The 12788-nt window shown below is 30.6% G+C and overlaps 1 protein-coding gene across 3 annotated transcripts in view; it reads right to left on the reverse strand.

Annotated features, from left to right (window-relative positions):
• LOC127729592 (GTPase-activating Rap/Ran-GAP domain-like protein 3) overlaps nt 1-12788 on the reverse strand; it is a 75517-nt gene that overhangs the window by 26079 nt on the left and 36650 nt on the right. For all 3 annotated transcript variants that reach the window (XM_052237411.1, XM_052237410.1, XM_052237409.1), the window contains exons 10-13: nt 12359-12462; nt 8499-8610; nt 4070-4115; nt 120-226 (exon numbers count right to left, since the gene is read on the reverse strand). In XM_052237411.1, the coding sequence (XP_052093371.1) occupies nt 120-226; nt 4070-4115; nt 8499-8610; nt 12359-12462 (369 nt within the window). The remainder of the gene's footprint in view (nt 1-119; nt 227-4069; nt 4116-8498; nt 8611-12358; nt 12463-12788) is intronic.

Below are 12788 nucleotides of genomic sequence, written 5' to 3' on the forward strand. Positions count from 1 at the left end.
GCACATGGTAATAACACATAATCTACACCTCTCAGTTTTTGGTGTACTTTTATTGATGAGAAACTATCTTATGATTTTTAACCTTTAAGTCCATATTTTTCGATCATAAAAAAACTTACATTTCACCAGTAAAAAATCCCTAAACTCTCGATGGTCGTAAAATGTCGGTGGTGACGGCAGAGGTGGCCCAAATAACGGAACAGATTCTTCTGAAAATACGACGAGCCTACAAAAAATAATATGTTATTCAATTTTAACTGCCATACACGAGGTTAAGACGAAGTTTTCATATCAGATTTAATTCACGAATTCTTCATGATTGTAGTAGGGGTCAGCATTCATGTTCATAATATGTAACAAAATGACTTGATACCGGGTAAACTTAGACTTGTTTTCCCAAACATCTTCGATTCAGCACCTCTATATGGAGTATATAGTATTTAGTTGATACGACATTACAACGCTTTTATTTCTATACAACATGTCATTGGTAGATGGTTTCTGCAGAAAAAGAAACTACTGATTCGATGGTTCTTGATGGTACAATTGAAGTCAGAATCTAACGGATGCCATACTGAATTGGTTGACCGTCAGTGAATATCTGTGTCATATGTTACATGTGTAACCAAACATGAACATGCTACATTTTTCGAAATACCAAAGTACCGCCATCCTTCCCGCGTACATTAAAAGCTTTATGAAGGTATACATTATATCATTGCATTTTGCTTACCATATATAATATGAGTAGTGTCAGTATTTGAATAGGAACTATTTACTTCCGGAAATCGAAATCACAACAAGGTTTCGGTATTGTTATTGTCAAAATCTTTAGTTTTCTGTGAAATGTTATACGAAAAAAGTCAAATAACAAAAATACCGAACACCGAACTCCAAGGAAAATTCAAAACGGAATGTCCCTTATCAAATGACAAAATCCTTAGCTCAAACACAACAAACAAATGGAAAACAACTGTCATATTCCCGACTTGCTACAGGCATTTCCTTATGTAGAAAATGGTGGATTAAACCTAGTTTTATAGCTAGCTAAACCTCGCACTTGTATGACATTCGTATAGAATTCCATTATATTATCACAATTGTGCGAGCAAACCAAACAGACATAATAGATAAAAATGTCAAAAAGTGGGGTACAGCAGTCAACACTGTGTTATAATCTTCATCACTTAAAACAAACAACTATGTCAACAATAAAAAAAAACAAAATGGCATATAGACACCCTATAAACAAAGCACATCAGCAAAAAATGAAAGACAAGAATACAAAAAATGACCATAGCACAAAAGCACAATGGCGGGATGTATAAATACCAAGCCACACCAAAAGGATATAACCAAAAATGGACTAAACAGTTAAGGTTAAAAATAAACAAAGACAATTAAAACGAACCTTGTAACACATAATTAAGACGATAAACAACGTCAGAACCTAGAATCATTACTTCAAGACCATCATGTATTATTTGTGAAGTTGATAAGGAATATTTATCCACAAGGTTTTGGTATCTCCCTATTTTTGATGCATTGTTTTTGTTTGTCCATTTGATTTGCACCATTGTGTTGTCTGTCCGTATTTGACTTATGACTCCTGATAGACCCTTGTTATCTTCGTTTGTTTATTAAAAAAAAGAGACAATAAACACCATGTATAAATCAACAACAAAGTCACGAATGTTTTCATATTCACATAGCATACTATTTACGAATGAAGCAAGTACAAGATATATAGCTATATGATTGGTCCGTTATATTTTTTTCCCTTGCTTTTTACTTTAATTTACCAAGTTTTGACGACACTACGATTGTTAAATAATTAAAAGACTGTGTCGATTTTACCTTTATATAGTCATGTGCATACAATAAGGGTTCATGAAAGGTAAAATGTAACGAAAAATAATTGTTTGGGTTAAAGATTATTAGAATTGAACACATCGTTTAATCAATTAGTAGTGCATCGTCCCAGTTTACACATCAATAACATCTAGAATAATTGTGTTTAATCATAAAATGTATTCAGAATTATTGACATGTAATATAGTGATAACGGAAGACAATTACAGATTTGCAACATTCCCAGCGTCAATCGTGTATACATAAAGATTTAAACAGTGGAATTTGATTGTATATAACAAAAGCATTGTAGTTATCTGATAGTACCAATTCAATAAATGTCTTGCTTCAGCTATAAAGTCGTTTGTGTGAATTTATGTCATTATGTAATGGGGTTTGAATGTTTTTCTATATCGATTAGGAATAACAGCAAAAACAAAATCTTAGAGTACATATTGAAGACGCTATCTTATTAAGATGTAATGAGTATAACAATTAAAAGCAAGAATATACAAATCGATAAAGAGGACAATTCTGAATTCTATACTTTGTGTCAAATCCTTTTGTCTTATTCCATATACCATAAAATATTTTAAACCATTAAAAACCGTCGGTAAAAAATTGTAAACAACAAAAAGTCAAAAAGAACAAAAAAACGAAATTACAAACAACATTACACATAACACTCCAAAAAACCGATACAGCAACCCCACAATAAAGGGGAAATCTTTAATTTAACTCGAAATCTAAGGTCTATAGACGTATTTTTGCCACATGGCCACGACTTTTGGACGAGATATAAGAAGCAGTTTTAAATTTAAAATTCAATTCCACCGCCCAATCTGTAGTGTTACTATCAGACACAATCTAATTAATATCCTACTTAATATTAGATTATCGGGAATAGACACAAAACAACCACCTGCACTAAATTGCAAAACAGTTGAAGACATGTCATTATTTGCATAATCAATCAATAGTTTGATTTTGTTGTCGGATACTGTACTATTAACTTTTAGCCAAAATGACTTTTATTTGGTCTGACCGATAAAACGAACTATATTACAAAGAAATTTTATAGAGAATTCTTTCGACTTTTTTGGTTTAATTCCTTTGTATGAAATTGAATGGAAAGTCAGCATTAGCACTGTAAAATATAGCGAATCGATCTGACAAAAAAAAACCCTCAGTTGTTTACCTTGAAAATTCTATTGCAAAATGGATTAATCAGAAAATGTATATAATAATTCATAACTTTGTAAAGTCTCTATCGCTTTACATGATTAAGTGGCTACATATAAATTAGCGTTACTAGATTGTTAATCAGCTCATAAAATAGTTTCATACTATTTTGACTACTTTTATTGACTGAATACACGCACACATAAATGTGCTTTCAAGAAATGCACTTCTACGATAAATATTATGAAGCAAATATGACTAACTAGTGGTAGAGTGATGGTTAAAGTATTAGGAAAGTTGAATTGTTAGTTCTCAAGAGGACCATTCGTCTAGTATCAAATGCTTCGGTAATGACACAATTAAGATTCTATGATAAATTTTCACGTTAACAATTTTTTGATAATGAATTCTAAAACGTAGTGTTGTGCGCATTCAAATTGTTGTAATAAGTATATGTTACAGAGGAAATCGTTCTTATATTCCTCAGTTTTCTTTGAAGTGGTCAAACCTGTCAACGATAGGTTAACAGACCAAGAAAATAGAATTGCCAATCCCGAATTGATGCAACTCTAACGAGACATTATTGACTCCAGTTATTTCATGTGGCAATTTTTTATTTTAACAGCTTACGATTTTCGAATGTCTTGTTACATTGATACAATTGACAATAATTTATTTCTGATGTAACACGTCTTCTGATTGGCTGAACGTTTTTGTCTATCACCTCATAGACATAATTTTGTCCTGTGACCGTGACGTCACCAACGTTTTTTTATGATTTACTCCTTAAAAATGGAATTTAGAATTAAATCATAAGGAATAACTGAAATATTTTTCTGTCTATTCGAAATAACATTAACAATGTGGTGCATACTTTAAAATAACGCGCTGCGCGGGTAATTCATTGTGCAACACACTTTTAATGTTATTTCTTCATCTACATAAAAATTATTATAGCCATTCCTTAAAAATACCAGCAAAGTGTTAACAAGTAATGATTCATGGAATAATGATAATAACTATCATAAATGGTTACCTGTAACTGTTATCCTGTGTACAATATACAACAACTGCAAATATATCTGAAACGCTAAGGAAATTTAAATTGAACATTTGTCTTTAATATCAAATACAAATTTATTCCGCATGATCGTACACTTTTGATATTGAAAGTATTTTAACATTATATGTTTTATATGATTTGGTCTACCACAATTTCAATATGAAAACATAAAAACTTTTTTTGTTCAACTTTAAAATATATTTCAAATATAATTTCTGTAAATTTGACAACCTAGCCCAATGTTTCTAATTACCCTCCCTACCAAATGTATATCAAATTCCTTGTTTCAATTCCAAAAGAACAAATTTTCTAAGCTAAAGCTAAATGTTTTCATATTGTAGTTCTTTGATTACCTTATACACGTTCCAACACAGTGACATATTGTGAAACAAGAATATGTGTCTTTAGACTATATGTTATTGCTGTTTTGAAGACTGAATAATAAATTATTAAGTTATGTTCAGTCTTTCTGTAAATTTTAAGACTGTTCGCAATTCACTTGCAGTTAATTCAGTACAGTTCGGTAGTTTTTTCAGACAATTCAGGATTGCATTCATGTGTACAAGTAAATAACAACTACTGAACAGTCTAAATATAGACTGAACGGATCTAATTGACTGCAATCGAATTGTCTGTGCAGTACAGAATCTACCGCAGTGGATAAGTCTGAAAATTTAATGACTGATAATGACTGAATAGTTTACAGTTCAGTCTTTTAACAGCTGTTAAGATCAAAATGATCGTTTCAGATCAAAGTTAACGTTGGTTTACTAGTGAGCGAGTCACATCTTTATCATGCAGTTAATTTGAATTTTCAATGTTGGATCCGGTTTATATAGAAGTATTGCTCATAACAATAAAACCTGTTTTTGCAAATAATGTTTAAGTATTTATGTCAAATGTCAAGAGCATCAGGACTCGGAATTGACTTTAAATGATTTATTAAAATTACGTCTGACAGTATCCGATAGGTTGTTCAGATTTGTGACTGCAGAATAAATTGTTGACAATATCAAATTATTGACAGTTTATGAATTTTGTGTTATGACTCATTAGGAATCGAAAAGCATTCAATACAAAATGAACTCTCACTGAACCTTCCGTGCGTCAAAAAAAATAAATAAATGGGGAATGTATCCATTGGACACAGATGATGCCCCCGCTTGCATATAACGTTATAAAGGGACATAACTCAAGAACTGTAAAAGTGATGCTACCCAAATTTGTACTTGATCTGAATTTTGTGGTAATAAGCATTGTGTATACGTTTCATAACATTTAGTTGAGGCAAACTGAAGTTAGAGAACGGAAACGAAAAATTCAGCAATTTTTCCATTTGTAAAGGAGCATAACTCTAGAACGGTGCAAGTGACGCCACCAAAATTCAAACTTGATCTGTGTTTTTGTGGTGATAAGCATTGTGTATAAGTTTCATAACATTTGGTCGATGCAAACTAAAGTAAGAGAACGGAAACGAAAAATTCAGCAATTTTTCCATTTGTAAAGGGCATAACTCTAGAATGATAAAAATGACGCAACCCAAATTCAAACTAGACCTGGGTTTTGTAATAATAAGCATTGTGTATAAGTTTAATATCATTTGGTTGAGGCAAACAAACTAAAGTTAAAGAACAGAAACCAATTTTGGGACGTACGGACGGACCTACGGAGTACAGACGGACAAGGGTAAAACTTAATGCCCCTCCGCTACGGCGGGGGCATAAAAAACATTGTAGATTCTTTAAAATATATGTCAAAACAAATGTAGCGATTACAATTGTTGTTAGTTATGAAATTCTATTTTCGAATATAGTGTTGAATTTCCTTTAAGCAAATGATCCATTTGTTGATGTGAATCTTCTATGGGTATTTTGGCATACTTTTAACTGTTTAGATTGCCAAGGGTTTCTTTCAAAGACGTAAACAGACTATAAACAAAACGTGCTTTTGTTTAAGATAAGACCGGTGACCTACTATATTTTCATATCGTTAAAACAGATATATCTACTGCAAGAAAATATGATCTTAGTTTAAAATTGTGTTAACGGATTGTTTTAAAAGTCGCAAGTTAAAGAAAAATACATATTTTCTTCCCTTTTTACATACAATCCATATTGCTATTTACTTATTCGAAATATTTATCGGTGGTTCTCTCTAAGCACTGCAACGTCCTCGTCCAATAAAAAATGATCGCCACGAAATAACACAATAGTGCTGAAAGTGACATTAAACACCAATCAATTATTCACAAATTTTTAATTGAGTATCTCTGCAAATATTTATGCTACATATATCATGTTTTCGATATTCAGATGCAGTTCAAAGAATTCTTAATGCTTATAAAAATTTCATAAAAATCCGAAGCATCTCCAATTACGTATATTTTGCCTTAACTTGACGATGCCAAAAATAAACTTAGAATAACATAGTACTATTGCTCGTCATATTAAGGCATTAGACATGTCCGATTTCGACTTTTCCTTTTTCTGCTTTCAATCTATGATCTTTTCCTGGTTTTGGTTTCAAATCATAGATACTAAAACTGAAATTGGCCTCATATTTCAATGACAATTACTAGGAAAATATCACTAACAATTACTGGAATGAAAACAAGAAAATGATTGTATGAAACACCATGGATGATAAATTACCATAGAGTATTAACATCGAATAAGCAAGTTATTATCTCAAAACTGAATCTGATAAAGAGGACAAAACAACTAATTAGTTTGTTTTTGTACGTAAAAGTCATTGTTATTATTTTTTTCGTTTTGTTTTCAGATTTTAAAACAACATAACAATGAGAATTTATCGTTAATTAAAGTATCTGCGTAAAGAAAGATTAACATAACAAGCATAACAATCATACCACATCTCCTTTTTTTTATATAACATAACAATGCTCAACTAAAATATAGTTGGGAAACATCAGCGAATCAAATAAATAATTTGGGACTATTAAGATAATTTTTAACACAGGTACCAATGCTATAAGATAATACGACTATAACTGTTTTCAATTACCATGAGGTTGCAGGCACTTTTAACGTTAACGACATCAAAATCAAGAGTAGGCCAAGCAAAGCTAAAAATTACACTAAGTCCTTGTAAAAGCCATAATTTAAAAAAAAAATCAAAAAGGAAATTTGAAGGTGAACAATTGTTTTACCAGGTTGAGATTCTGAAAACGTTTTTTCAAGTTCTAATACGGAATTTAGGAAGAGATATGTATGTGTACTATGGCATATGGATGTGACGAATTAAATGTCAAGTTAACGTATTATTTATTTAGATGAAGAAATAAAACAGACATTGCAAAAGTGAGTAAGATTCATTGAAAGATACACATAATTTGTCGAGTTGATGATACCAAAGTTGAAATTCAATTTGAATATTTCACCAAGCTTCATAAGCTTGCTGGTGTTGTCTGTGGTCAAAACACAAGACAAAATTTTCATACCTATACATTTCCAATCGTCTATAAATCATTATTTAAAGTAGATTCAATTACAAAAAGTTCGATAGCATTTTGTCCATCTGCGGTATTATTAATTTGAGGAAGATTTATACATTTACTAAACATACTAGTTATAAATAACCATTTAACAGATATGAGTGATTGCAACAAGTGCTTCATTTTGTGTGTTCAGATAAGTAAAAGTGACAAAAGGATCAAACCAGAAATAATTATCAAATGGTAATGAGATTGTCTTGTCGAGTGACAATAACGTATATATATCAAATATAATTGTAATATTAATATTGTTTGTGATGAATCTCGTTTTAATAATGAACGTCATGGCAAATAAAAATTTAAAACATGCATACAGTTGTTGTACATGTAATTCATAAAGAATGTATATTATCTGAATTAATTGATGTGTAAATGTGGTCTTTCTCTCAAAAACTTAACATAAAATAATTTAGATATTTATTTAATTTATTAGCGATTCGACTGCGTTCACACATCAATATACACCTTCAAAATAAAGTAACTCTACCTTCACTACAATTTTCAGACAGCAACGGATGTAAAATTGCATGTTATTTTTCTAAAAGGCATGCATAATAGATTGATTTATTGTTGGCTACTTAATATTCCGTTGGTAAAAATAAGTTTTTTTTCAATTGAAGGATTAAAACAATGAATCGTTTCAATTTTATGAAATACAATTTATTTGATGACGATTTGGGGTGGGGGCACTTTTGCACAAATGTAAATGAAAGATATTTGAAATAATTCGATCTACTAATAATAAATTTGAATGATTATTTTGAACCGCAAAAGTGTTATTTTCATTTTATTGCCGACAGTCAAAGTAGAGATCTAACCCGATTGTTCTGATTTGTTTGTTTTATGAACTATTGAATTACCATTCGTGCAATCTTTCAAAAAGGATACGAGTAAACCTTGTTTTCATCATAGAAGGCTTAAAGCTTGGACTGTCCACTTTATCACATTCATAAAACACAATATTTACAATGTCGTTGCCTATATGTCTTTTCCGCTCAACCTGAAAATAAAACATAGAAAAATTTAAATGAATACTTTTAAGATTTACATATTTAGTTTTACAGCCAGATAGGCATACTTAGACATCAAAATACGTTTTTAGCTTCAATCGTGAAGGATATATACCATAACTAGCATATTTAATCACAAAAATGAAGTTCGTCTATTACAATGCTTGTATAATGAAGCTATAGGAACCCTGTTAATTGACTGGTCCAAACATTGCAAATTGGAGCTATCGTTATGTTAGTAGAAATGTAACATGGGATGAAACGGTCTTAACGAGACAAAATAAAAAGAAGAAAAAACATGATGTAATCAATTCAACATTAAGATAACTTTAAGGTTTAATGAAATAAGATAATTGGTTTGTTATCTGCTCATTCCATTGAATGTATCTAATAACCTATTTTATCAAATGAACATCTGTTGGATGGATCAATTCAAACAAGTGATGACGCAGCATAGGAACGTCATTTTTAGCGTGAAGACATCAAGAACGATGACAATGTGTAACGTTACTTACCAGGAAGAAAGTTCAATTTATTAGTTGATCGTTTTTATAGTTTTCTAAACCATTTCATTTTCATGTATGGTATGCCTACTAAGTAATATTCTCAAATGCGTTCACCAAAACGTTGTGATTGTAAACGTACTTAACAATAGAAATTCAACCAATGACGTGCCGTAATGTTTACTTTGGTGTACGAACAATGAGATTAGTCATACTCTTTTAGATTCTGCAAGGGCGAATTATATATGTATTATATGTAAAATGTCTACCTTAGAATATCTTGTTAAATCCATAAATCGTTACTATGAACTAAATAGCAAAATCAGCAATTCATTCGATTTGTTTACGTTTTACTTACTTTAAAATGAACATAGGACGGACCAAATTTATAAAGTGTAATTTTTATTATAATAGCATATTTATAACACACCATTGCTGGTACAGTGGTACTGTTTGGAAGAAAATTGGATTGATGATGTCCTTGGATTAGTTTTAAACACTTTAAAAAGTTAACATAATTAACTATGACAAACAAGGAAGTTTAAACATTATTAAGTTTTACGACGACACTTTAGAAAATCTAGAAAACATGGTTGCTTCAATTTAGCAAACCTTTTTAGAAACAAATTGGTTAAAGAGCTGTATTTTTCTAGTCTTAATTGAGTTACTTTAAGTTTTCCTGTGGCACATTAAAGCATCATTCATTTACCATATTCATCCAATAACGTGTAAGCAATATCTCCGAAAGACGATATCATTGTAGAAGATCCGACTTGAATGGTATAGATTGAATATGACATGCAATTGTTGATTAGAACTTCATCTATGAAATCGAGCAATTAACATGATGTTTATTTTATAGGTTAAAATGTCATGTTTAATCACGTGTTCTACATCCATTATAGGCTTGGTCGTACAATTCAATAGTCAATGCAAACATGCATTCTACTTCACAATAAATTATATTCGATTATACTAACGGTAATGTTAGATAAACATTAATCAACACACTCTTTCTGGCCTATCCAATGTTTAGATTTTGGTGCAATTTATATTTTCCTGCGCAATATTATTGTACTTCACAGCATACTTCTAAGAAATACACAGAGGAAGCAATTTGTATTTGAAAAATAATACTCGTGGAATTTTAATCCAAATCAAGTACATGGTTATTATGGTGTAAGAGAGAGAGAGAGAGAGAGAGAGAGAGAGAGAGAGAGAGAGAGAGAGAGAGGACTTGAGCTATTAGCTGACGAGCTAGTTTGTAAATTATCTATTATTAACACTGCATTTGAAATTAAACAAATGTGTATGTCTTACATATCTATTTGTCATAATTTCATACTTCAAAATATTAAACTGTTAGAGGAAACAGAAAAGATATTTTCAATCCTAGTCTTTTCGAAGAATTTTATTGAAGGAGCTTTTGTGATATCGTTTTACATTTACTATTTTAAAAGTCCTTCTACGATAAATAAATAAAGGCAACGATACATAAAATGTAAAATCGGAAAATAGGTGATCATCGATATTTTCCGTAAAAGAGGTATACAGTAAAATTAAAATGTTGCGCAAATACCTTTGGCGTACTATATATTGTTGATATGATAATATGTACCTTAATGCGAAAAAAAAATTACTGTGTCTTAAACATGACACTTGTATAAAGTCAACAGCTTTAATAGATACAGAATATATCACAAAAATTACTCAGACGTTAATTCAGTTTTTTTACCAAGATAGTGAAGACTTGCTATAATTGAATTTGGTGCATATGATTAATACATTATGAAACATACCGAAAAAAATACATGAAACACTAAACGAAACAACACCTCATATTGGTGACAATAATGCTCTACTTATCAAAATGAGAAATACATGTATTGTATTGGATAAAATGTTATAGCAACAATTCATTTAAAACATCATTTAAATATCCAGAGAAAAAAATCTCTACACCAGAATGAATATTATAGTCGATCAAACATGAAATATAGTACATGTAGATTATCCTATAAGAGAAAAAAAAAACCAAATGAAAAAATTCTTGGAAGCAGAATCTAAACACAAAACATTAAATTCCAGACGTACGGACGCACAAGTGTATATAAAATATTCGTGGCGTGTCATAAGTATCTCTGTAATAGTCTGAATATATTTCATATTTGTTTGTTAGTAACGCTTTCATGTCAAAATATCACGAATATGCAAATTTTGTATCTCATTTGAATTTTGCTGCAAACATTTCTTTCAGTGCATGATTCATTAGAAGGAAAACCTGAAACTCTTAAATTAGTGTTCCAATGTAATGAAAATAAACAATATTATGTTTGCCTTAATTGACAACGTTCACTGTATAAATCATTAGTAATTGAATTCGTATTGATACACATTGCAGATAACAAAATGTTCAGTTTGAAAAAGAAACTCATTCTTCTTACAGCCACCGAAATGTGTTAGAAAATTAAATTTCAGGCAAAAGCAAATCATCTTAATCAATCATATTCCTTTGCAAAAATCAATATTGACTCTCTTTGACGACTATTGTGTTTGTTGGATTAATTCTGATTAGTTACTTACTTGTACTCGTAATTAAAGAATTAATTATAGAAAAAAGTGATTTCAAAGGTCTTCTGGGTATCATTTGTATTATAGTTCTTAATTCTGCTGAAAGAGCTTCTATAGCTAAGGACATTCATCCCATTAGAATGACAGATAATTCTATAGATTAACCTGGTTTACAACATATGCTTTTAAAAGCTAACAATAAACAATAACCATATGAATGTTATTTCATTTTATTCATTAATGAACAGCTCTATATTTAGCAACATCAACCAAAATACTTCTAAAGCATTAGCTAATGTACATCTATAGGAAATCTTATTACACTTGGTAGGAACAAGTTGCAATATTGGATATGTCTTAATATGCATAAACAACTTTATAACAGTTAATCATGAAATATGATAAAACTACAAGCGTAAAGAGCTAAAATCTGCTCAATGTATTCTCTAACTTGAATCGACAAAAAAGAGAAGTTTTAAAATATGACCGACAGGCACAGAAACATAAGTTACCATAGAAAAAATTCCAAAGAAAACTCATGAATAAACAAAATGAATGCAACTTAAACGAAAGTACATGTCCCGGAGGCTAAGTAGTTTGTGCTCCTCGAGTGGGACTTGTCTATAACGATAATAAACTGCTGTATAACACGTTAGATACATACCTGCTGCATGTTTTCTTTAGAGATAGGCAGTAGTGTAGACACATGGAACATTATCTCATGCCCCTCATACACTGTATAAACTGACTCAGTTCCAGTAGCATTTGCTGAAACATAACCACAGATAGTAAGATTATTTGCACATGACCATTAACGTCATCTTGTAATTAATTTGAATACCGTTTCTGCGGACTATTATTTCAAGATGCCTCTTATCCCAAATTAAATTGTCTCTCTAAACATATATAATTGTGTTTAATGTGTTTCTAATCGTCAACTTTAAACAACGAGACTCGACTACATGCTCGTGTAAAACATGACAGTTTCTTTCGTCACAGACTGATGGATCGTTGTAAGATTCATGACAACATGTTTAATATTGAATTGGCGTCTTATCATTTTCTAGTTTCGATTTTCTAAATTTGAATAATTT

The sequence above is a fragment of the Mytilus californianus genome, unplaced genomic scaffold (assembly GCF_021869535.1).
Source record: "Mytilus californianus isolate M0D057914Y unplaced genomic scaffold, xbMytCali1.0.p SCAF_2, whole genome shotgun sequence".
Taxonomy (NCBI): Eukaryota; Metazoa; Mollusca; class Bivalvia; order Mytilida; family Mytilidae; genus Mytilus; species Mytilus californianus.